Below are 27050 nucleotides of genomic sequence, written 5' to 3'. Positions count from 1 at the left end.
CTCGACGCTGGCTCCCGCGACGGGGCTCACAGGTGTCAATCTCGCTGCTAGTGTAGTGATCGGGTATAATAATATTGGGTGGATAGTGGTATGATAATGAATTAGTAAGTACTCTTCCACAGCAACCCAATTCTTCCAGAGAGATGCACTTTATTGACTTCCAACACAGAACAAAGTCCAAAGTCCACAGATGATAAAAAATCCGACAAAGTATATATAATTCAGAACCCCATGTTCCTAGGTCTGTGTGTCCATACACAGACAAGCCTAACTTAAAAACTATAGACTGAATGCCGTGTTATATTCACTAGATATTGAATGGCTGAGCAATTTGATTGGCCGTCTCCATTCAGGTCTTTTATATACTTTAGTCTTTCAGATAGACAACAACTCCCAGCCGTGAACAGCTGCAGTCATAAACCACCCCAATTTGCACTCCCGCATATCAACATCAACAAGTCCCCTTAGATATGTGTAATTACTCCACACTCCAAAGACATGCTGGTAGGTTAATTGGATCCTGTCTAAATTGTCCCTAGTATGTATGAATGTGTGTTAGGGACCTTAGATTGTAAGCTCCTTGAGGGTAGGGACTGATGTGAATGTACAATGTATATGTAAAGCGCTGCGTAAATTGACGGCGCTATATAAGTACCTGAAATAAATAAAATAAATTAGATTAGATTAACAGATACTACCTGAACACCCTTTGAAATGTTCAAATAGACTCGCATAAGATTAACACATCAAAGGGTCTTCAGCTGTCCCCTTGCTACGTTAAAATTCAGTTGACTTGGACAATTCAACTGAATTTCTGGTCATCATGGCACTCCAATACAATATTATACATAAATTGGCCAACATATTACAACATATACCCCCACTTGGGTCGGTTCTAACTACTAGAACTGACCCATAAATTAAACAACAAAAAATATCATTACGAGTTAAGGTACTGAATGCTTTACAATGGCTCATATAAAATATGAAGTTGAAACTGGTTACATCTCTCTTCACCAGCCTCTAAAATATCCCCATGAAACAGTTATTAGATAATATAACTTTTAGACCATGACTGGAAAAGGATTTGGTAAACATCAGTGGCCCATATAGCTGTTAGGCCTTATATCACATCAAGATCTTGAATATTGCGCAAAGACGAGCTGATGTCACAGTCCATCCTTTGGTCTGACTTCATCACATCTCTCACCATCTCACTGAAAGTAAACTTGATATGCTCTGGGAACTCCAATCCACATAAGTCCAGGATTTTTTTCATCTCCAGGCTCAAGCTTTCCATTTTTAAAGATGCTTTTACGCAAACACTCTACTTTCATCTTTATAGTAAGAAGAACTATCAATGTACCAGCACTCACTTTCAAGGTCAAAAAGTTTGGATATGGCAGTAAAAACTGTGCTTCAAACTATTTTCTTGCACTTGACATTCATGAGTACATCTTGCAAGCATTTTACAATTCACATCTGCTTCTTTCCATTTCCACAATTTGAACAAAGATGACCGGGTTGTGTACTTGTCAAGTACCAGAATTTGTTGATTGCCAGCCACAATTTGCTTTTGTAATTTGCTGTAGGCCCACCCCTCATTGCCTTCAATAGAGCAGTTACTTGGATCATTCAGTCCACAATTACACCTGAATGGTATACCAACATATACATATACCCCCACACGATGGTTCAGATAGAATCAGCTTGACATCAGTGTTTATCAGATCTTCTATCCAGACAAAGCAGCAGTGGAAATTCTTGCCAGTATCTTCACCATGAAAGGTCTTTTTCATCCATATATGTAATAGCCTTTAGCATATTATAAACAACTGAATCAACAATGTTTCAAATCATGACTAGAGTGATGAATTTCACTCACCCCACTTATAAATTTAGGAAAACCAGCCAACATACTATAATTTATGCTATGCCAAGCCATTGTGCAGCATCTCACCTTAGATGTCAAATATATTGATCAATACGCATTATGTAATATGTACAGATGTTATGAAAATTATTTTAGGTTTAAATGCCTCTCTTTGGTTTTAAGATAAAGTTCAAGAAATAAAACAAACAAAATAAAAAAATGAAAAGCAAAAAAGGGAGAAAAATTAAAAATGAGGGTGTTGAAGAAAAAGGAGAAAAGGTCCATTGCTTGATGAATATTGAGAGTCCATGAATTTTTTTATAATTCCTTGTATAGTGATATATTGTCTATTCAGCGTTTCTCCCCCACTAGCCAGCAATTTCAGATACTTCTAGTGCTTCTGCTATTCACATGCAAACGAGCATCTCCAGACGTACCTGAAAGACAAAACTCTCCAACAAAAACTCATTAGCGAGGTCCTTAAACGTTGTTTGAAGTTAAAACAAAGCATTATTTACACGTTTACAGTTTGAAGCTATTTCACCCCCACTGCTAGAGAAGTGTCATCTGCATTCAAAAACAGATCTGAAGAATGTACATCTTGTACCCCCTTCAACTGCTCTAATAATTTATCACGTTCCCCTCTCATCTTGTCATACTCAATCTTCAGGTGGTCATATTTCTGTTTTAACTGAGAAAACGGTATCCAAGTCTTGGACCTTTTCTTATTATTATTTTGGTCAGCTCTGTTTTTCATATTAATATCACCTATGTATGACCCGGTTTGTCCTCTCTGGGTGTTATCATAGGATATTATCTTCTGATCTTTATGTTCAGTATTTGTCCTAAACAATGTGGCTAAATCAATTTTGACAGCCTGCTCATTTGACTTTCTCCATAAATGGTCTGCTCTCAACAATATGTCTTTTAAATCATGAGGATTTGGGGTAACTAATAAAATATTTTGTTTGATATCTTCATGCAAAGCATCTAGAAACATACTCATATGTATCAAGCCCCCACGCTCAAATGTAAGATTATTACCGACCAATAATTCCATAATAGTTGCTATCCTGTGTGACAATTCATATGGAGATTCATTTTGCATCTGTTGGATCTTCCCATGAATAGTAACATCAGAACGTACACCATACAAAACACATAATAATTCCAGTAATATGTCCCTTGTCCTCAGAGGCTGAATACAGATCTGTTTAATTGTCATCCAAAGACCACTTCCTAAAGAATGTTGCAAAACTCTTTCTAAGTCAGATGGGTTGAGATTGTACATATCTCTGACATTCTGCACGTCACAAAATCATTTTAAAAATCTGTTTAAATCATGGTATGGAACCATTCCTATTTCTTTAAGAATTGCGTCTAATTCTTTTGGTTTCAAAGGCTTCATTACAAGGTGAACGTCACCTGTATTATTATTATTGTTATAAACTGTGGTAGTCACAGTGGGGGCAGCCGGTAATGAATTGTCAGATTTAATATGAGGTTCTGTTTGCTGCAGATTGCTGAATCCAAGATTTGATGCATATCTGCATTCCTGAGATCTCTTCTCTAATTCCATAATTCTTAACTTTAATCTCTAATTTTCCACTGATAATTCATCACAACGTTTAGATTTCTGAAGCAAAGCTTCCCCAATGGTAACTGCGTGCAATTTTAAATTTACTGTCTCGGTGTCTGATTGGTTTTGTAACCTCTCACAAACATTGTTGCTATTATCAACTGCCTTCTGTAACTGCGCAATTTCCTCAACCTTACCCTTCAAAGAACTTTCCATTGTTAAACAGCAAGATAATAAGCCCTGTATAATACAACCTTTTCTTTTACTTTCTGAAATTTTGCTATCCAAAACATTTTTCTCTAAAAATTCCTTCATCATCGTCCACGTCTGCTTACATTTTCCTGGAATTTCATAAGGACCACCATGGCGCTTAATACATTTTAATACCCATCTGTTAACTTTATCAGAACTGACACTAGCTTCACGCTGAGTAAGCATTTTGACTATATTACTAATAATTAAAAAAAAAAAGAAAATATTTTACTCACCGCATTAGTTACTCTTTCAGCTTCCGGTTCAGGTCTTCTGGTACACGACACAGTCCTTTTTGTTGTTTTCAGTCTCCAGAGAATAATTCTGGGGTTCCCAACTTGTTTAATTTTGTAGATCAGACTCTCTTATGTCACAACCAGACATTAGAGTCACAGCACAGCTCTTGGTTCTTCATCAGACTTCTGTCCACCTCACAGGATTGTTGTCACCACCGACTTCTGTTACTAAGTCCAAAAATGATCTTCTGGTCACTTAAACGGCACCAATGTAGTGATCGGGTATAATAATATTGGGTGGATAGTGGTATGATAATGAATTAGTAAGTACTCTTCTGCAGCAACCCAATTCTTCTAGAGAGATTCACTTTATTGACTTCCAACACAGAACAAAGTCCAAAGTCCACAGATGACAAAAAATCCGACAGAGTATATATAATTCAGAACCCCATGTTCCTAGGTCTGTGTGTCCATACACAGACAAGCCTAACTTAAAAACTATAGACTGAATGCCCTGTTATATTCACTAGTTATTGAATGGCTGAGCAATTTGATTGGCCGTCTCCATTCAGGTCTTTTATATACTTTAGTCTTTCAGATAGACAACAACTCCCAGACGTGAACAGCTGCAGTCATAAACCACCCCAATTTGCACTCCCGCATATCAACATCAACAAGTCCCCTTAGATATGTGTAATTAGATTAGATTAACAGATACTACCTGAACACCCTTTGAAATGTTCAAATAGACTCGCATAAGATTAACACATCAAAGGGTCTTCAGCTGTCCCCTTGCTATGTTAAAATTCAGTTGATTTGGACAATTAAACTGAATTTCTGGTCATCATGGCACTCCAATACAATATTATACATAAATTGGCCAACATATTACAACAGCTAAAAGCGGCAAAATTGACACAATATCGGCGGCACCTACTGTAGTTTCAGTGTAGTGTAGTGAGACCGTGTCAGTAATCTTGACATTAGTATATAGCTAGAGCAGGGACAGTTTAGATAGCGTCAGTGTAGTGACGTTTGAACGCCATCTATTTTATTGCGTTACTGCCAGTTTAATGCCATATTTTATTAGGTGCTTTATTGCCAGTTTAACGGCATATCGTTTTGCGTGTGTTAATGCCTGTTTTTAATGCCATATAGTTTTGAGCGCGTTACTGCCAGTTTAACGCCATATCAATTTGTGTGCGTTACTGCCAGTTTAACGCCATATTGTTTTGCATGCGTTACTGCCAGTTTAACGCCATATAGTTCTGTGTGCATTACTATAAGTTTAACCCCATATAGTTTTGTGCATTACTGGCAGTTTAACGCCATATAGTTCTGTACATCACTGTACGTGGCGCATTATATTGCAGTATATTATATTGTATCCGTGGAGTGTGCCTGTGTAGTGTGAGCACTCAAATTAAAGGGCACCAAACACCTCTTTACATTGATTAAAGTGCATCTACGTACAGATTTCAACTTCTCCTTTACATTTGCTTATAAGCACCGCCCCCTCCCTCCCAATAATGTTTGGGAGAACAACAAGGAGAGGCAGACGTTCCCTTGTCACTGTAATGCCGCGTACACACGACCAAACTTTCCGTCAGAGTAGACTCTGACGGTCTTTCTGATGGAGTTCCAATAGAGTTCTGCTGAAACGGACTTGCCTACACACAATCACACCAAAGTCCGTTTGTTTAGAACGCAATTACGTACGATGGGACTAGAAAAAGGAAGTTCAATAGCCAGTAGCCAATAGCTGCCCTTGCGTCGTTTTTGGTCTGTCTGGACTAGCATACAGACGAATGGTTTTCCCGATAGGAATTGAGTCCGTCGGAAAGATTTGAAACATGTTCTATTTCTAGGTCTGTCAGAATTTTAGAAAGAAAAAGTCAGATGAAGCCCACACACAATCGGAATGTCCAGAATGATTCCGTCTGACTTTTTCTGCCGGAAAGTCCAGTCATGTATACATGGCATTAGGGAGCCAGCAGGCTGCCTAGCTTCGAGGGTGTTCAATTATTTAACCTGGAAGAATGTTTTTGGTATAGGTTTCATGGGCACAATTAACACCCAAAGACCAATTTTTCTGAGACGTGTATATGCTTGCAAATTTTTTTGCCTTCATCAAGGACACCTATATAGGGTTACGGTGGGAAGGCGCCCCGACACCCAAAGACCAATGTTTCTGCACCTGTTTGATAGGTGCATATCATTGCAATTTTTTATAGCAAGGCAAATTCTTGCTTACATCAAGAGTACCTCTATAGGGTTACGGTGGGAAGGCGCCACCGACACCGACACCCAAAGACCAATTTTAACGCACCTGTTACTTCTATCCAAAGTCAAAGTGACACCAGAATGTATCCAAAAAATCTCTAATCTTGTTTCCAGTGCACTACATTGTGGCCTCATCATACACACTGGCTCCCCAGCTGTTGCTGAGCAAAATAAAGGCAGCTTGCAGGAAAAATGTCATTTTTTTGGCTTTATAAATCCAATTATTGCTGCAGCAGATTCTAGACATGGTACAGATCTGCCACTTTACAGTTATGCCGCGTACACACGGTCGGACTTTTCAGCTACAAAAGTCCGACAGCCCGTCCGACAGACTTTCAATGGACTTTTGGCGGACTTTCAACAGACTTTCTAACGACCGGACTTGCCTACACACGATCACACCAAAGTCCGACAGATTCAGGGGCCATGTCTATTTGGTAAGCAGGCACTTTATCACACACCTGGTGATGGTGGCTGTTGATGGCACTGATTTAGTGTTGAATTTAAAGGAGCACTTTAACACAGATTCACTGGATTTGATCAATGGGACTTTTTCATGGACTATTTAATATTTCTTTCTTTTTTTAATAAGTTATTTGATTGATTTTATCACTGTTCACTGTTTTTTTTTATGTATTTTGTTCCTCATGCATTACTTTTTATATATTTGATCTTAGCGCAGCACTTTTTTATAAATACACTGAGTGGGAGGAATACTATCTCTTATGTGTTTGCAGCTTTCAAAACATTTAAATTTAATTTTTTAGCACAAGTGCATGTTTTTTCCCCCTTTTGTTTATTCTGACTATGTTGTTTGGAATTGTTTACTGTTCTTCCTTAACCTGCTTGGTTGTACATTTTTATTAAAAAAAAAAAAAAAATATTTAGCAGAAACCGCTATTGAAAATAAGAGTTGGAAGCCCATGCCACATCCCATAAATAGAAATTTGCAAAAGGAGAATGCCCCAGGTATTGTGCGGGCATGGGAAATAAACCAGATAATATAGAAGGTGTAATATAGTAAAAAAGTACAAAATCTATTTGAAATACATATAGTCAATGAACTTGATATACAAAAATGAAATACCTATAAAAACAATGATGTATGACACACTAAATAAACAGCAAACTATTACTGATAAGCACACATGGTCTAGACATAAAGTCGACCAAAGCGTGTATTACAAAATACCCAACATGTTTCGGAAAAATAGGTATAGTATTTATTTCCTTCTACAAGGGTTGAGTTGAAGAATGCTGTTTTTTCTAGTGACAAAAAGAAAAACAAAATAATAATACATAATTCATAGTAAATACAATTATCAATATATGTAATACAATGGCTGTTTTATAGCATGGCAAGACACTGACAATTGTGGAAGGTGTATAATACTCACATAGTTCGTGTCTTTTTACACAACAAAATAGATTTTTAGAAAGCAAGGCTGAAAACTTCTTATTCCGCTCCACCACATGTTCTCTGGACTCAAAAGGTTTGTATATAGGGGCCAATGGGGCCTCACATAGTTTGGTAATACATGAATCCAAATACAGCAAACAAGGAGAGTGAAAAGGCTATGTACTGAAAAGTAGCAGCGCTGGGGGGGGGCAGGAGGCGGAGCCTAGTGGAGCAGACATGCATTGTTAGAGCTCCACACCGCTGAGGAGAGAAGAGAAGGACAAAGCGGAGCCTGCAGGCTCAAAAGGTATCCATTTGAACCTTTTTGCCCCAGGGAACAAACTGTGAAAGTTTGGGCAGGAAATATGGTACTGGGAGGAAACCGTGGCAGAAATAAAAATCACCTCACAAAGAGCTCACAGGCACTCACTGCAGCTGAAGCAGCTCCAGTCACCTCACAAGATACAGCATCAGAGCGCTCTCACAGACAGAAAATGTCACAGCAAGACTCTCCATTTGAGTCAGATACAGAACAAATCCTCTCACAAACTTCTCCACAAGCCTCCTCAGTATCCCCAGTAATATTATTACAATTTGAAAAGATGCTTCATAAGGCTTTAAAACAAACCTCAGACCAAATAACAAAAAGCCTAACCAAAGAAATAAGAGAGCTGGGAAACCGCACCGCAGCCTTAGAAATAAAAATGGATGAAATTGAAATTACAACCCAAGAAAATATAACAGAATTGGAACAATTAAAAAAAGAGAATTTAATACTTCAAACTAAGCTCGAAGATTACGAAAATAGAGCCAGACGTTCAAACTTGCGCATAAGGGGAATACCTGAAACTGTGACAGACCTGCAATCTACTATTACTGCTCTATTACAAGAACTAAAGCCAGATATCCCTATTGAACGTTTAGAACTGGACAGAGTACACAGAGCCCTCACAGCCAAAAAGAAAGATGGACCCCCACGTGATATAATCACAAAATTTCATTATTACAGAACGAAAGAAGAAATACTAATTGCTGCAAGAGAAAAAAAGGAACTTAATTTTCAAGGACACAATTATCAAATTTTTGCTGACCTATCCCAACTTACTATTACTAAAAGACGATCCATGAAACCCCAACTAATGGAACTGCAACGCCACAACATTATGTATCAATGGGGCTTCCCCTTTTCAGTCAGATTTAACTACCAAGGTACAATTTACAGAAGCAGATCAGCAGATGAACTACAACAAACCCTTTTAAAATTAAATCTGACAGAACCCACAAGCAGCAACACTCCCACACGCAGAAGAATGGCGTCATTTTCACCTTCAGGCAGCACCCAGAAAATTTCAGAACAAAATGGGAATCATCATTCTCACAAAAGAGGCCGTTATGCCACATCATCCATGGACCAAGAAGATTCAATGGACTGACATCCTAATTCCTGATATCTCTTCATTTATTATACTAAGAGATGGTTCTCTATAAAAAACCTGTATTTATAACTGAATGTAACTGCATTCTGATAGTCACACACTGTGTGGGATCATGTTACATTCCAGTTATATTTGTTATTACTTCTGATTCATATAGCCTTAGAATATATAAGTGAAATAAGGAAATTCTTGTTCAGTTATATATTATCAGGTAATAACAATAGATTTATTACTTTTTAGGACAAATATGTTCAATAATCCAGAAGTAATGGAAGCTTTTTCTTTCTTTTCTTAAAACAAATATATTATTACCTAACTAGTTCCTAGAATTATGTTTTTGTTTATTCTAATCTGAAGCAATACAACCTCAATTTTATGAGTTAACATATCTAAACAGTTACATATGAATAAAATATGTAATTGTTTACTCTAAAAGGGTTAAAATCCCAAAATAATTCAAACTATCTTCATCAATACCAAAGTTATTAACAGTACCTTTCTAACTGAATTATTTAGCCTAGGGCAAGACTAACCATATACAACCACCCTGGAATAAATAATTTCAACAAAAACTATATTCTGCACTCCAATTAAGGAAACATCATTTTGATGTCTTTTGACATAGCACTTCTCTCCTGTAAGCGGAAGATCCGTGTACCCCCATTAGCCCTCCTCATTCTCCCAACCATATTATGTGGGAGTGTGACGAAGGCACTTATTCCCCTGAGAGAGATATTTATTCTCTTTCACGGGTAAATTGTGATTACTTGCAAAAAATAATTTATACAATGTATCATCTAATCTCATATGTTTTTTGTTTACTCTTTACTCCAGAATTCACTGGTTTCTTTTCTATCTATTCATCTCTTCAGTCCACACAGGTTGATCTGCGCAGTCAGCTCTGCATAACAAAAAGTAAGTCAAAACTATTTGATCTATTGCCATGGCACCACTGAATATACTTTCCCTGAATGTTCAGGGAATAAATGTCCCTCAAAAAAGGACCAAAGCCTTCCGTACTTTCCATAACAAGAAGGCTCACATAGTATGCCTCCAAGAAACACACTTCACCAAAGATTCTACTCCAAAATATATTTCTCCTTTTTATCAACAAATTTACACGGCTTCTGCCTGTACCAAGCAAAGGGGAACTCTAATTGCATTTCACCGATCCACACCATTCACCTTATCATCAGAAATTAAAGACCCAGAAGGTAGATACCTGATACTCATGGGTTATATAATGGATACAGCAATCACGGTGATTTCCTACTACGCTCCTAACAAACAACCTACACCATTCCTCTCACATATATTACAAGTGATTAATACACACAAAATAGGAACAGTGATAATGTGTGGGGATTCAAACCAGGTCCTCCTCCCATTTCTAGATAAATCACCTTTTACACCATCCAAAATAACCTCTAGATTACCTTTTTCTCAACTTCTTTCCAAATACAATCTGGTAGATTCATGGAGAGAAAGTAACCCAATGAAAAAGAAATTCACTTATTTCTCGCACCCTCATCAAACCTTCACCAGAATAGATCATATTTTTCTAACAATAGGAATGATACCAGAAATTATTGCATCAGATATAATTCCGATTCCGTGGTCTGACCATAATGCAGTATACACTACTATAGCCTCAGCCATACCAAAAGCGCATGACCCAACGTGGTACTTACCGGACATAATGCTCAAACACCCACTACATCAGAAGGCCATTGAACAAGCTTTAAAGGAATACATATCAATTAATAATACAACAGACATCTCCCCAATAACACTGTGGGAAGCTCATAAGCCTGTCTTGCGTGGTACAATACAAAGACAAATGGCACTATTTAAACGGGAACGCAAAAATCTAGCAAAAAAACTAGAACTCAATTTTAATGCAGCCTACATATCATTTCAAGATAATCCATCTCAGAGTGCAAAATCTCATCTGGAAAAATCTAGATTGGAATACGATCTATTTCTCACTGAGTCAGTTGATAAATCCCTCAAACGCTCCAAACACAATTTCTACATGAATACAAACAAACCAGGTACATATTTGGCTCGGGCATTAAATTCAACTAACAAATCTTTCAAACCAATACGTTTGAAATTATCAAAAAATGTTTACACTTGTAATCCAGTTAAAATAGTCCATAAATTTCACTCACATCTCGCAACTTTATACAAGACAAACAATGAATTTAATCCTACAGAGGCTGAATCCTTCTTCTCAAAAATAACCTTACCTGAGTTATCTCAGAATCAAAAAAGCAGTTTGGATGAGCCTATAACTATAGATGAAGTTGCTAACGCCATAAAAGACCTAAAACTTAACAAAAGACCAGGCCCAGACGGCTACTCGGCTTTATACTATAAAACATTCTCAGAAATACTCTCTCCCATTCTCACTGAAACTTTTAACAAACTTCTAGATGGACATTCTTTTCTGCAAGAAACACTAATGGCAATTGTTTGTATGATCCCAAAACCCCATTCTGATGATACTTCCTGTGTGAATTATCGGCCTATCTCTCTGTTAAACCTCGATATTAAATTATTAGCAAAAATAATAGCAAAAATAATAGCAAAACGCCTCAATAGCATTATAGGAAAATTAATACATAGAGATCAAGTAGGCTTCATGCCAAATAGACAGGCAGGCGATAATATACGCAGGGCAGTGTTATTGGCACATATTGCTAAAAAACGGAAAATCCCTTTATGTTTTCTATCTCTCGATATTAAGAGGGCATTTGACACAGTATCCTGGCAATATATGCAATATTCATTACAAAAATGGGGTTTTGGACCCCACTTTTTAACATGGATCAAAGCATTATATAATAAACCCAAAGCCTATATAAAATATGCTGGATACAAATCTGAAGCCTTTAATATCGAAAGAGGTACCCGACAGGGTTGCCCATTATCTCCCTTATTATTTGCCCTTATACTCGAACCCATGGCCCAATACATCAGAACAAACCAAACTATAACTGGCATTGAAGTAGGAGGTATTACACACAAATTATGTATATTTGCAGACGATATATTACTTTTTCTATCATCACCACAGGTCTCTGGTCCTAACTTAATACCAGCTCTTGATGGATTTGCAGCCCTATCCGGCCTTATGATTAATCCTAAGAAATGCCTAGTGCTTAATATTTCACTCACAAACATGGAATTGATCCCGGCTAGGGCTGCACTCCCATTCACATGGGCAGAAAAATCAATCCCATATCTTGGAATTCATTTAACAGCATCTCATTCTGACTTATTCTCAACCAATTATCCTCCTGTATTAAGACAGATCACAAATCTAATAAAACAATGGTCGCAACTTCCTTTATCCTGGATAGGGAAGATTAATGCAATCAAAATGACTATTCTACCCAAATTGCTTTATCTATTCAGAGTCCTCCCTATTCCAATTCCTTCCTATTTTTTGAGAATAGTACAAAAAAGAGCAACTTCATTTATATGGGGCTCTTCTAAACCACGTATACCTATACACACACTACATCTTCCCAAAAATAAAGGAGGCCTGGGATACCCTAATTTTACTAACTACTACAGAGCAGCACATTTGGCCAGTCTGTCCAAATACCATGCAAAACAGGAAATCCCATTATGGGTATTTATAGAGGCTTCAGAAAATGACCCTCTATTAATATCAAATTTATTATGGCTTGATCCTAAAGACCGCTTTAAAATTCATAATCCCATAACTAAACACTTCTTATCTCTCTGGGATAAACTAAAAACCAAATATCAGTTACAATCTCCACACAATCCTCTCCTTTCTTTTATCAGAAATCCGGCCTTTTATCCGGCATGGATCTACCCAAATTCTTTTAAAGCTTGGACAACATCAGGCATTCAGACACTAAATGACTTCATAGCATCTAAATCATTCCTTTCATTCCCATCGCTTAGAGAAAAATATGATCTACCAAACTCTGAGATATTTAGATATCTCCAAATCAAAAATTTCTATACACCATTCCTAAAGGGGGATACACCATTATCCCAATTATCCATTTTTGAATCAATCTGTACAAAAGATCCATTTGCTAAAGGTACAATTTCATCACTTTATAATCAATTATATGGAGTAGCAAATCTTAATAGACCCTCTTACGTTCAGAGGTGGGAGGAGGACCTGGGACGAACTTTAGAAGACACGGACTGGTCTAACATATGGCTCACATCTAAGTCATCTTCACCCAACATCTTAGCACTGGAGACAAATTATAAAGTCCTAACTCGCTGGTACCTTGTACCCGCTAGAGTGGCAAAATATTCACCTAATACCTCAGCTCTTTGTTTTCGAGGATGCCCAGAAATAGGCACATATTTACACATATGGTGGACGTGCCCAGTAATCCAAACCTTCTGGAAGGAGGTCTTCGTGATTGCATCTAAAATATTTTAAAAAATAATACAACCAGATCCATATTTAACTTTACTTAATCTAAAACCGGAATGGTTAACACTCTCTCAATTCAAACTTATGATCCAACTAATAACGGCTGCAAAACAAACAGTGGCCAAGGCATGGAAATCTCCTACATTGGTACTAGCAGAAACAATTCACAGAATGAATAATACAATGTCCCATGCTAAGATGGTAGCCATCGATCAAAATCAAATTCCAAAATTTGAAAAACTTTGGCATCCTTGGATAAAACAACAGTGCCTGTCAAACTTCAATGACTCTGTCCTGTTGCCATGGTAACAGATTAAATGACTTACAGTGACACCCATTCTAAGGCTTCAAAGAGAAATAAAAAGAATAATAAACTGACGAGCGGGACAACCTTGTGGACCATACCTCTACCTTTCAACCCTTTTTCTTCTTTCTCTTTCCTTTTCTCCACCTTACGATTAAAGCTCATTATCAGAATTTATTTGACCTATATATACTCTACTTGTAAAAAATATGTATAGTAGGTATAAATCATTTAAATACCTACAAAAGTAACTAAGGAAATGATATATATCTTTAATTTAGGTCTACGTGAACCCAATGTTTAATATTTGAAATTTCATGATATTTACCTATATAAACCCTACTGTAAAACAATTAGCTTACTTTATAGATCCTTGTAAACTTACTTTATGTAACTTTATAACATTGTATACTCAATAAACTTCTTTTGACAAGGAAAAGTAGCAGCGCTAGCATCACCGCACAACACATCGATGCTCACAGGGATCAACCAAAAGGTTGGGACACTCAGGTCTATCGCAGAGGGAAAAGAATATAATGCAATCAGTATGCTTGCACAATAGTACCAAGAATTGGCTCAATATGAGAGCCTATATTTGTGGAGCAGATTGTTACACCCTTTGGGGACAAAACTCCACATTTGTAAGGAGGTGTCAGCCAGAGGGTAATGCTCAGATCATCCAAAGGAAAAGTACCAAAGGTACTCGCCTATTTTGATCCTAACAACTTGTATTGCAGAGATTTGAAACATATGGGCTGTGCAGCAAAATAGCTCTGAACCTACCTGTCTAATAAAGGAAGTATGAGGGAAGGGAACCACCCTTCAGCATGTGCATCCATCCAATTGGTGAGGGTAGCGTCTGACAGGTGATCGGCAGGGTCATCAAGTTGATGAGCCCTGGTAATACACCTGTGCGTCCAATCTGTGAGCCGAGACATCCCATTGATAATCCCCCGGCTTATGCGGCGTCCGACGCTTCCGCATCACATGACGTGATGACGTCAGACTTCGACAGAGCCACCAACACAGCAAGTGGGCAGCGACAGGTGTTCAGATGGAAACACAAAGTGCGCAAGCGCGGGCCCGCAATAAAGAGAGCCAGCGATAGCACACTGCTGCTGCAACCTAAATAAAAGGGAAGGTTTTATCTCTCTTTTTGGATGTTGAAATATACAAAGATGCTACGAATGTGCTTTCAAGTAAACTATTTAGAAAGCCTACTGCAGGTAACACTATTCTGCATTCATCTAGTTCTCACCCCAAACCCCTTGTCAATTCAATACCATATAGTCAATATATGCGAATCCAACGTAATTGTTCTGACTATGCAGACTTTAAAAAGGAGGCCAACAATTTGAAACAACGATTGTTAGACTGAGGTTACAGTCACAAATGTCTCAAACAGGCATTCAATCGTGTAGAAAAGGGAAGACCAAGTCCCCTGAGATTCAAATCTCCATGATCATTACTACTTACACTAATGATCATTCCAGGGTGAAGGGCATTCTTGACGAGTATTGCCACCTTTTAACATCTGACCCCACTGTGGGACACCTTGTATCCCCAGCCCCCCGGATTACATATAGAAGCGCCACCTCTGTAGGTGATTTGATAGTTCAGAGCGAATTTTGGGGTTCTACCAGTGGTGATCCCTGCAAACTTACTGGGACATTCCTCTGCAGCTCATGTAACTACTGCAAGTACATGGACCCCAGGAAAAATATACGTTTACCCATTGGTAACCTTTTCACCCCCTGACATTTCTCTAACTGTCAAACTATGGGAGTGGTATATCTTCTGCAGTGTAGCTGTGGCTGCTATTACATAGGAAAAACGATACAGAAACTGTGGCAAAGGATTTACCATCACATGGCCATGAAAATCAGTGACCCCGATTCACCTTTAGGTAAACATGTAGCACAGGCTCATAGTGGTGGGTTTCCAAAAATATCCATCCTCGTCATCGATAGTGTACATCCTAGCTCTAGAGGAGGAGACTTCAACAAGTCTCTCCTACAACGGGAGCTGAGATGTATATCAAATCTCAGTGCTACCCTTCCACCAGGCCTGAATGAGGCCTTTAATCTCAAACCCTTTTTACCAGGTTTTTCCTCTGGGGGTTTTGATAGGGATTTGTAAATTCATGGTACGTGTTATCTGCAGGTTGTAGGCCTTATGCCTTAATAATAACAATTCTTTAATTGATTTTCTTGAGTACTGTAAATATTGTATGTTTTCTTCTTTGGATAAATATTGGATTGTTTAGCAGCCATTGAACTGCCTGTCTGACAAATTCTAATTTAATTCTAAAATTCTTGCAATTTTTTAGATGTACAAGCAATGATGCTTCCGTGCTTCATCAGAATATTATATATATATACTCTATTTACACTGTATTGTGGCAGCGTATTGCTCTCCTCTTGAGACATCGAGGCTCCCTGGCACAGGGGTCCCCTTGGTGTTTTTATGCGTCCTTCCCTTTTATTTGGGTTGCGCCAGCAGTGTGCTATCGCAGGCTCTCTTTACTGCGGGCACGCGCTTGCAAACTTTGTGTTTTCATTTGAACACCTGTCGCCGCCCACTTGCTGTGTCGGCGGCTCTGTCAACGTCTGACGTCATCGCTTCATGTGACGCGGCGGTGCCGGACGCCGAGTGAGCCAGGGGATCATCAGTGGGATGTCTCTGCTCACAGACTGGACGTACAGGTGTATCGCCAGGGCTCATCAACTTGATGACCCTGCCGATCACCTGTCAGACACTACCCTCACCAATTGGATGGCTGCACATGCTGGAAGGTGGTTCCCTTCCCTCATACTTCCTTTATTAGACAGGTAGGTTCAGAGCTATTTTGCTGCACAGCCAGGACTGCACATACATTTCACATCTCTGCCATACAAGTTATTAGGATCAAAATAGGTGAGTACTTTTGATACTTTTCCTTTGGATGATCTGAGCATTATCCTCTGGCTGACACCTCCTTAAAAATGTGGAGTTTTGTCCCCAAAGGGTGTAACAATCTGCTCCACAAATATAGGCCCTCATATTGAGCCAATTCTTGGTACTATTGTGCAAGCATACTGATTGCATTATATCTTTTTCCCTCTGTGATAGACCCGAGTGTCCCAACCTTTTGGTTGGTCACTGTGAGCATTGATGTGTTGTGTGGTGATGCGAGCGCTGCTACTTTCCAATACATAGCCTTTTCACTCTCCTTGTTTGCTGTATTTGGATTCATGTATTACCAAACTAAGTGAGGCCCCATTGGCTCCTCTATACAAACCTTTTGAGTCCAGAGAACATGTGGTGGAGCGGAATAAGAAGTTTTCAGCCTTGCTTTCTGACAATATATTTTGTTGTGTAAAAAGACACGAACTATGTGAGTATTATACACCTTCCACAATTGTCAGTGTCTTGCCATGCTATAAAACAGCCATTGTATTACATATATTGATAATTGTATTTACTATGAATTATGTATTATTATTTTGTTTTTCTTTTTTGTCAATAGAAAAAAAAGGATTCTTCAACTCAACCCTTGAAGAAGGAATTAAATACTATACCTATTGTTCCGAAACATGTCGGGTATTTTGTAATACACACTTTGGTCGACTTTATGTCTAGACCATGTGTGCTTATCAGTAATAGTTTGCTGTTTATTTAGTGTCATACATCAATGTTTTTATAGGTATTCCATTTTTATATATCAAGTTCATTGACTATATGTATTTCAAATAAATTTTGTACTTTTTTTTTCTATATTACACCTTCTATATTATTTCCCATGCCCGCACAATCCCTGGGGCACTCTCCTTTTGCAAAGTACATTTTTTTATTACTGCTGTTACTTTTGTTCCCATGTTGCTGCGATGTCAAGGATGGCATTTGTTAAAGAGGGGGAAGTGTAGGCAGGTGTAGTTTATTTTCTCCACGCAAGTGGCGCTCAATCATAGCGGCTCTGCAGCCGGAGGGGAAGTCAGGAGGAACTCGGTTCCTCTGTTTTCCTGGGTCACTAGGGAAGCGATATGGTTGGATGCAGTCGCCCCATGTGACTCTGGCAGTCATCTTTGGTCAACTACAGCCTATTTAAGCCCCTGGTCCCGTGGTTTAGTGCGATTTATGTATGTGGGTAGTGCAGGGAAAGGTAACCTGTCTGTTAGGGACAGTACTAGCATTGGGGAAAGTATTGTACTAGCATTGGGGTTCCTAATGAGGAGGGAAAGTGTTAGGTTGCATCCCTCTAAACATCTTCCTGACTGGGCACGAACCGCCAGGCCACAATCTGCCCCTCTACAGATGTTGTAATTTTGGCTGGAACTCGCTGTGTTCATGTTACTGTAACCGTGAGTGTACCTGGTTGGCGTCTTCCCACCAGGCTTATTGCAAGCTGTTGTTGCATTACTTTAATACATGTTCCTCACTGTACTTGACCGTGTGAATTATTGTCGCCGCTCCCCACCTACATGTTCTTTTAACCGAATCCTTAAGTTTGGTCCTGCCAATGGGAATTAAGGATTTGGTAAAGAGAACATATTTGTTTTATTTTAGGGAAATTGATAAACGCCCCCTCCCCAAACAGTAGGGGTGCGCATCTTCACTGGCCTCACGATTCGATTACGATTATCAAGTCAACGATTCGATTCGATTCGATTCCGCGATGCATCACGATGCATCACGATTACAGCGCAAGTCCGCAGGTGCTCATGGTTTTCATCAGAGACTGCAGACAGACATGCTACAGGAGATGATCAGAGACTGCGGACATGCTACAGGAGATGATCAGAGACTGCAGACATGCTACAGGAGATGATCAGAGACTGCGGACATGCTACAGGAGATGATCAGAGACTGCAGACATGCTACAGGAGATGATCGAAGACTGCAGACAGACATGCTACAGGAGATGATCAGAGACTGCAGACAGACATGCTACAGGAGATGATCAGAGACTGCAGACAGACATGCTACAGGAGATGATCAGAGACTGCAGACAGACATGCTACAGGAGATGATCAGAGACTGCGGACATGCTACAGGAGATGATCAGAGACTGCGGACATGCTACAGGAGATGATCAGAGACTGCGGACATGCTACAGGAGATGGTCAAAGACTGCGGACATGCTACAGGAGATGGTAGGAGATGGTCACAGACTGCGGACATGGCACAGGAGATGGTCACAGACTGCGGACATGGCACAGGAGATGGTCACAGACTGCGGACATGGCACAGGAGATGGTCACAGACTGCGGACATGGCACAGGAGATGGTCACAGACTGCGGACATGGCACAGGAGATGGTCACAGACTGCGGACATGGCACAGGAGATGATCACAGACTGCGGACATGCTACAGGAGATGGTCAGAGACTGCGGACATGCTACAGGAGATGGTCAGAGACTGCGGACATGCTACAGGAGATGGTCAGAGACTGCGGACATGCTACAGGAGATGGTCAGAGACTGCGGACATGCTACAGGAGATGGTCAGAGACTGCGGACATGCTACAGGAGATGGTCAGAGACTGCGGACATGCTACAGGAGATGGTCAGAGACTGCGGACATGCTACAGGAGATGGTAGGAGATGGTCAGAGACTGCGGACATGCTACAGGAGATGGTCACAGACTGCGGACATGGCACAGGAGATGGTCACAGACTGCGGACATGGCACAGGAGATGGTCACAGACTGCGGACATGGCACAGGAGATGGTCACAGACTGCGGACATGGCACAGGAGATGGTCACAGACTGCGGACATGGCACAGGAGATGGTCAGACACAGGGACATGGCACAGGAGATGGTCACAGACTGTGGACAATAATGCAGAGTTGTGGTGTGATGAAGGCACATAGAAGACAATTCTATGATATGGACTTGTGTCACAGCGCCCGCCCCCCCCCCCCACTCTGTACTTACATGCTGCTCTGCCGGTGGCAGCCTGTAATGAGCAGGGCGATCTGCCTGCTCACCATCTCCCCCCGATCTCCATTCGTGCAGCCGGTGTTCCGCCGGTTGTCACATCTCAGGTCAGCAGTGAATTCTCCCGGGAGAGCGCTCCATGCATAAAGTTGTTATTAGTGTGTGTATATTCCGGTCATGTGACTCTCAGCCGCGCCTCCCTCCTCTCACGTCTCTCCTGATGTCAGCCCCGCCCGCCTCTCTTCTGACCTGATAGCTCCAGTCAGTGGGCGGAGCTGACACCAGGAGAGACTGAGAGGAGGGAGGCGCGGCTGAGAATCACATGACCGGAATATACACACACTAATAACAACTTTATGCACGGAGCACTCTCCCGGGAGGGGGCGGGGCCAGACATCGATTTTTCGGGTCGCATGCATCGATGCCGCATTGGGGACACCCGAATCGCGATGCATCGATGCTGCGATTAATTTCAGCAGCCCTACCAAACAGGGGTGTTTTTTAAAGGTATTTCTCCACAAAATAAATCATGGAGACATGTATGGATAGGTGGGTTTGCTTTGAATATTAAAAATTAATTAAATAGCATTTTCAGTTTGTGCTGACACAGTTAAGTTCCGCTTTAAATGATGCAGGAGGAAGAGGATTATAATATACAGTGCAATTGTAATATATAGGGAACACTCTACACCCCTGTGCTATTCCTTGTAACAACAATCTTTATCAATCAAAATTCATCAGATGTGACACAGGCAGTTTTGTTTTATACATAAACAGGACATTTTTACACAGACCAGTAAGTGAATAAATTTCAACAGAAATTTACATTTCAAAAAATATATTTCAACAGATGGATCAGCCTAAATTGTAAGTGTGCATTACAGTCGTTTGACACTGAATAATGCATTCACGATGGGGTTATGACATGCTGACTGTGAGGATTGGAATTGTATTGTACAGATTGCTTACTGTGATATTTTGTGATACTTTTCCAGCAAGCACTGATTGAACTCTATTATACAGCCTTACCATGTGTGGATAGCTGGGGGATATACTGTATCTCAGTCTCAGCTGCTGCTAATTGGATATAATTTCCATGTTGTGCTTAAGGCCGGGTTCACACTGGTACAACACGACAGTCGTACCACTTTGGATCCGACTTTACCCTGCGACTTGTAGTCCGACATGCGTCCGACTTCAATGAACAGGGATCCGACTTTGATCGCCGACAATACCAGGCACTGGGTCTGGTATGAATCTTTAGGGGGAACTCCACGCACAATGAAAAATAAAACGGCATGGGTTCCCTCTCCAAAAGCATATCAGGCCCTTCGGTCTGATATGGATTTTCAGCGGAATCCCCACACCGAAAAAACGGCGTTGGGGTCCCCCCAAGATCCATACCTGACCCTTATCTTAACACACAGCCTGGCAGGTCAGGAAAGGGGGTGGGGAGCGCCCCCCTCTCCTGAACCGTACCAGGCTGCATGCCCTCAACATGGGGGGTGGGTGCTTTGGGGCAGGGGGGACAAGGGCCTCTTCCCGACAACCCTGGTCATTGATTGTCGGGGTCTGCTGGCAGGGGGGTTATTGGAATCTGAAAGCCCCCTTTAACAAGGGTGCCCCCAGATCCCGGCCCCCCCACCCTATGTGAATGAGTATAGGGTACATTGAAAAAAGTGTCAAAAATAAAACACAGTACACATGTCTTTAATGTAATTTATTAAGGTAGCTTTGTCATCTCTTCCGATCTCTTCTCCCATCTCCGGCTCTTTTGCCTCCTCCGCTGACGTCTTCTCCCCACTCCAGGACTTCTCCACTCTCCACTGATGTCTTCTAGCCCTCTCCGGTTCTTCTCCCTCTGTCCGCTGTCTTCTGCCTCTGCTGGGTCTTCTCCGCTATCTTCTTGCTCTTTTGCTGGGTCTTCTCCACTGCCTTCTCCCTCTGTTCTTCTCCTGATGTTGACTCAACGCTCTCTCCCGCTCTAATGCTGGGTGCGTGGTGTGCCACTACTTATATTGGCATGGGGCGGGGTCACTGGGTGATGTCATCAGGATGCCCCGCCCCTTACGACATCACCACCCGGGGTATGATGGGGCGGTGACGTCATAAGAGGCAGGTCTCCAGTGACCCCGCCAATATAAGTAGTGGCACACCACGCACCCAGCATTAGAGCGGGATAGAGCATCCAGTCAACATCGGAAGAACAACAGAGGGAGAAGATCCAGCAAAAGAGTGAGAAGATAGCGGAGAAGACAGCGGACAGAGGGAGAGGAACTGGAGAGGGCTAGAAGACATCAGCGGAGAAGACCCGGAGAGGGGAGAAGAGCCGGCAGAGGCAGAAGGCGTCAGTGGAGGAGGCAGAAGAGCCGGAGATGGGAGAAGAGATCGGAAGAGATGACGGCGCTGCCTTAATAAATTACTTTAAAAACGTGTTTTATTTTTGACACTTTTTTAAGGTGAATGGGTAGGGGTACAATGTACCCCATACTCATTCAGATAGGTTGGGGGCCGGGATCTGGGGGCCCCCTTGTTAAAGAGGGCTTCCAGATTCTGATAAGCCCCCCACTCGCAGACCCCGACAACCAACGGCCAGGGTTGTCTGGAAGAGGCCCTTGTCCTCATCAACATGAGGACAAGGTGCTTTGGGGTGGGGGCACAGGGCCCCCCTGCCCCAAAGCACCCACCCCCCCATGTTGAGGGTATGCAGCCTGGTATGGTTCAAGAGGGGGGGCGCTCGCTCGTCCCCACCCCCTTTCCTGACCTGCCGGGCTGTGTGCTCGGATAAGGGTCTGGTATTAGTTCTGGGGGGGACCCCAAAACCGTTTTTTCGGCGTGGGGGTTCCGCTGAAAATCCATACCAGACCGAAGGGCCTGATATGTTCTTGGAGGGGGAACCCATGCTGTTTTTTTTTAATTGTACGTGGAGTTCCCCCTAAAGATTCATACCAGACACAGTGCCACATACCAGACACATTCAGACCAGACACATTCATAAATCATTGACAGCATTGACAGCTTACTGGCCAGAAAGGTTTGTTCAAACAGATGTATATATTTTGCCATAGTCCTTTTTTGTTATCGTCTTCAAACTTGCTGTGTCTCTCCATAGAACTCCATATAAATAAGGACTTCATAGATCAGTCTTCAAAGTTTTATGGATCAAAAAGCGTACCATTATTCAAAGATAAAATAAAAAGCCTGGAAAAGATTAATTCTTGGGTCTCGCAAAGAACAAAAGGGCTCATCCCAACATTACTGCAAGAGCTTCCTCCAGACTTGCAACTGATTTTGGTGAATGTTATCCATTACCAAGGTAAGCAACCATGAAGTCCGTATTTGAAAATAGTTTTTTTGTGGTACAGTGAAAGCAACGCTATTAATGCAGGACTTATGAGTACCGTATATTGTGTGTGTGTGTGTGTGTGTGTGTGTGTGTGTATATATATACACTATATACAGCGGGGCAAAAAAGTATTTAGTCAGCCACCAATTGTGCAAGTTCTCCCACTTAAAAAGATGAGAGAGGCCTGTAATTGTCATCATAAGTATACCTCAACTATGAGAGACAAAATGTGGAAACAAATCCAGACAATCACATTGTCTGATTTTTGAAAGAATTTATTTGCAAATTATGGTGGAAAATAAGTATTTGGTCAATATCAAAAGTTCATCTCAATACTTTGTTATATATCCTTTGTTGGCAATGACAGAGGTCAAACGTTTTCTGTAAGTCTTCACAAGGTTGTCACACACTGTTGCTGGTATGTTGGCCCATTCCTCCATGCAGATCTCCTCTAGAGCAGTGATGTTTTGGGGCTGTCGCTGGGCAAAACGGACTTTCAACTCCCACCGAAGGTTTTCTATGGGGTTGAGATCTGGTGACTGGGTAGGCCACTCCAGGACCTTGAAATGCTTCTTACGAAGCCACTCCTTCGTTGCCCAGGCAGTGTGTTTGGGATCATTGTCATGCTGAAAGACCCAGCCACGTTTCATCTGCAATGCCCTTACTGATGGGAGGAGGTTTGCACTCAAAATCTCACGATACATGGCCCCATTCATTCTTTCATGTACACGGATCAGTCGTCCTGTTCCCTTTGCAGAGAAACAGCCCCAAAGCATAATGTTGCCACCCCCATGCTTCACAGTAGGTATGGTGTTCTTTGGTTGCAACTCAGCATTCTCTCTCCTCCAAACACGACGAGTTGTGTTTCTACCAAACAGTTCTACTTTGGTTTTATCTGACCATATGACATTCTCCCAATCCTCTTCTGGATCATCCAAATGCTCTCTAGCAAACCTCAGACGGGCCCGGACATGTACTGGCTTAAAGTGGAGTTCCACCCACTTTTACAACTCTTCAGGATACCTCACTAAACTGTGCACTGCAAACGAATTGGATTTTTTTTTTCCTCAGCATTTACTGTATATCTGCTGTATTCATTTTTCACCTCCTCCTCCCTGACTGCGGCCCATCGCATCATTTCCTGTTTGCAATGCCTTCTGGGAAGGGGCGGCAACTTCCTCTGACACCGCCGTTGCTATGGAAACCTGACCTGAAACCTATTACACTGCTTGTGCTGCATTAAGCATGTGCGAGATTTGCAAGGATGAAAGATCCAGGAAGAAATACAGACTGGCTTCAGATGCCCAGACTTAAGATGGCCACGGCCTGCTGTAAGTTTATAAAATAACAAACTACTGCTATAAACTAACAAAACAGACCTTAGTTTACAGACTAACTTTACTAGAATACATTAAGCTTGTGTATTATAGGGGTATTTTTATTTAAAAATATAATTTCGGCCGGAACACCAATTTAAGCAGGGGGACACGTCTGGCACTGCAGGATCTGAGTCCATGGTGGCATAGTGTGTTACTGATGGTAGCCTTTGTTACGTTGGTCCCAGCTCTCTGCAGGTCATTCACTAGGTCCCCCCTGTGGTTCTGGGATTTTTGCTCACCGTTCTTGGGATCATTTTGACCCCACGGAGTGAGATCTTGCATGGAGCCCCAGATCGAGGGAGATTATCAGTGGTCTTGTATGTCTTCCATTTTCTAATTATTGCTCCCACAGTTGATTTCTTCACACCAAGCTGCTTGCCTATTGCAGATTCAGTCTTCCCAGCCTGGTGCAGGTCTACAATTTTGTTTCTGGTGTCCTTCGACAGCTCTTTGGTCTTCACCATAGTGGAGTTTGGAGTGTGACTGTTTGAGGTTGTGGACAGGTGTCTTTTATACTGATAACAAGTTCAAACAGGTGCCATTAATACAGGTAATGAGTGGAGGACAGAGGAGCCTCTTAAAGAAGAAGATACAGGTCGGTGAGAGCCTGAAATCTTGCTTGTTTGTAGGTGATCAAATACCTATTTTCCACCATAATTTGCAAATAAATTCTTTCAAAAATCAGACACTGCGATTGTCTGGATTTGTTTCCATATTTTGTCTCTCATAGTTGAGGTATACCTATGATGACAATTACAGGCCTCTCTCATCTTTTTAAGTGGGAGAACTTGCACAATTGGTGGCTGACTAAATACTTTTTTTGCCCCACTGTATGTATGTGTGTGTGTGTGTGTGTGTGTGTGTGTGTGTGTGTGTGTGTGTGTGTGTGTGTATATATATATATATATATATATATATATATATATATATATATATATATATATATATATATATATATATATATATATATTTATGCAGTCTGTGTCTCTGTACCTTTACACTTAATCTAAATTAAAATTATAGAAGATATTGATGTTTTTGGTGTTTTTTATTTTTTTTTAATTTTTTTTTTAACAGGAAAATGGTTATCCCAGTTTGATCCAAGCCTTACAAAGAATGAAAACTTTCACCGCCCATCTTCAGATTCAGTTAAAGTTCCTACAATGAATGCCCATAAATATCCTCTGCAGATCCTTAAGGATAAATATTTGCAAGCCCAGGTATAAATGGGTGCAGTGATAATAAATGTACATCACATGAGCTAATAATATATATTATCAGATATAATTTAAACATTCTCAAACCTGCCTGGACTTTATGTTCCCTTTCATTAAATTTGCCTAAAGACCTACATAGTGTTCCTTACAGTTTCTCAAATTGAGAAGCGCTAATATGATGAATGTAAATATGATTTCTCTTATTTGGCTGTATTTATCATATAAACCAGTGCCTCTGGCTCCAAATAGACATTAAGGAGTAGTTTGCATATGTCTTCCCACAAATCCCTAAAGGAGTTGTAAAGTCTCTAGGTTTTTCACCTTAATGCATTCTATGCATTAAGGTAAAAAACCTCCTGTGCTGCAGCAGCCCCCCAGGGCCCCCCCTTTTCTTACCTGAACCCGATCATTCCAGCGTCGAGGATGAGCCCAGCAGCTCCAGGCTCTGTCTTGAGTTCTCATTGAACAGATTGATAGCAGCAGGAGCCATTGGCTCCCACTACTGTCAATCAAATCCAGTGACACGGGAGCCAGGGGGCGGGGCTGAGTCCTGCTGTCTGTGTCAATGGAGGCAGCAGGACTTGGGAGCGCTCCAGCACGGGTGCCCCCATGGAAACCGGCTCTCTGTGGGGGCCCTCGATGAAGAGGATGGGCCAGGAGCGCCGCCGGGAGACTCCAGAAAAGGAGGATCGAGGCCACTCTGTGCAAAACCCTTGCACAGAGCAGGTAGGTATAACATGTTTGTAATAAAAAAAAACTTGAACCTTTACAATCACTTTAAGAAATAAAAACAGTAGAATTTTAGTGTAAGGTTGGCTGTTTTTATTTTCTGAAAAAGCAACATTTGTGCAAGAGAATATCAATCATTTAGGAGTACAGAAATCATTTTAAGAAAATAAGTTTAAAGCAGAACTAGCAATTTAAAGAATAGGCAGGAAAAAAAAAAGTGCACAGTACTTTATAATATGTATCCTTATGGTAAAGAAATTCTGAATGTCTGTAGCAATTTATAACATGACCCGTGTTTACCCCCGATGTCCCCAAACTTCTTGATATCTGCCCAACCACTGCCTAAATTAACAAGACCACACCTGGAATTGGAGTACAAATGGCCATAGCAGCCTTTTTATGAACAAAATATTAAAATTTCACAACCTTTAACACATAAACATCTGTAAACAAAAAATCAGTCACTCAGTCTGTAGGTCTTTGACGGCACCCCAAAATAACACATATTCCACCTCTACACTGCGGGACCTCTTCCCACAATAGGCCTCCAGCCGTAACACACCAGCTCAGAGACAACCCACTACCAGCAGTGCAACCATACTAACTATGCAACTACCGATGAGTCCCCAACACTTCCATCTTGTATGCTTTTTTTACA

At 40.9% G+C, this 27050-nt stretch overlaps 1 protein-coding gene across 4 annotated transcripts in view; it reads left to right on the top strand.

The window, feature by feature from the left end:
• Positions 1-27050, top strand: part of SERPING1 (serpin family G member 1) — a 512003-nt gene that overhangs the window by 362305 nt on the left and 122648 nt on the right. For all 4 annotated transcript variants that reach the window (XM_073596975.1, XM_073596977.1, XM_073596976.1 and 1 more), the window contains exons 4-5: positions 22834-23037; positions 25524-25666. In XM_073596975.1, the coding sequence (XP_073453076.1) occupies positions 22834-23037; positions 25524-25666 (347 nt within the window). The remainder of the gene's footprint in view (positions 1-22833; positions 23038-25523; positions 25667-27050) is intronic.

This window comes from Aquarana catesbeiana, linkage group LG08 (genome assembly GCF_042186555.1).
Source record: "Aquarana catesbeiana isolate 2022-GZ linkage group LG08, ASM4218655v1, whole genome shotgun sequence".
In the NCBI taxonomy this organism is placed as follows: Eukaryota; Metazoa; Chordata; class Amphibia; order Anura; family Ranidae; genus Aquarana; species Aquarana catesbeiana.
Note: the sequence above shows the minus strand (reverse complement) of the source record. Positions and strands in the feature narration are given on the sequence as shown.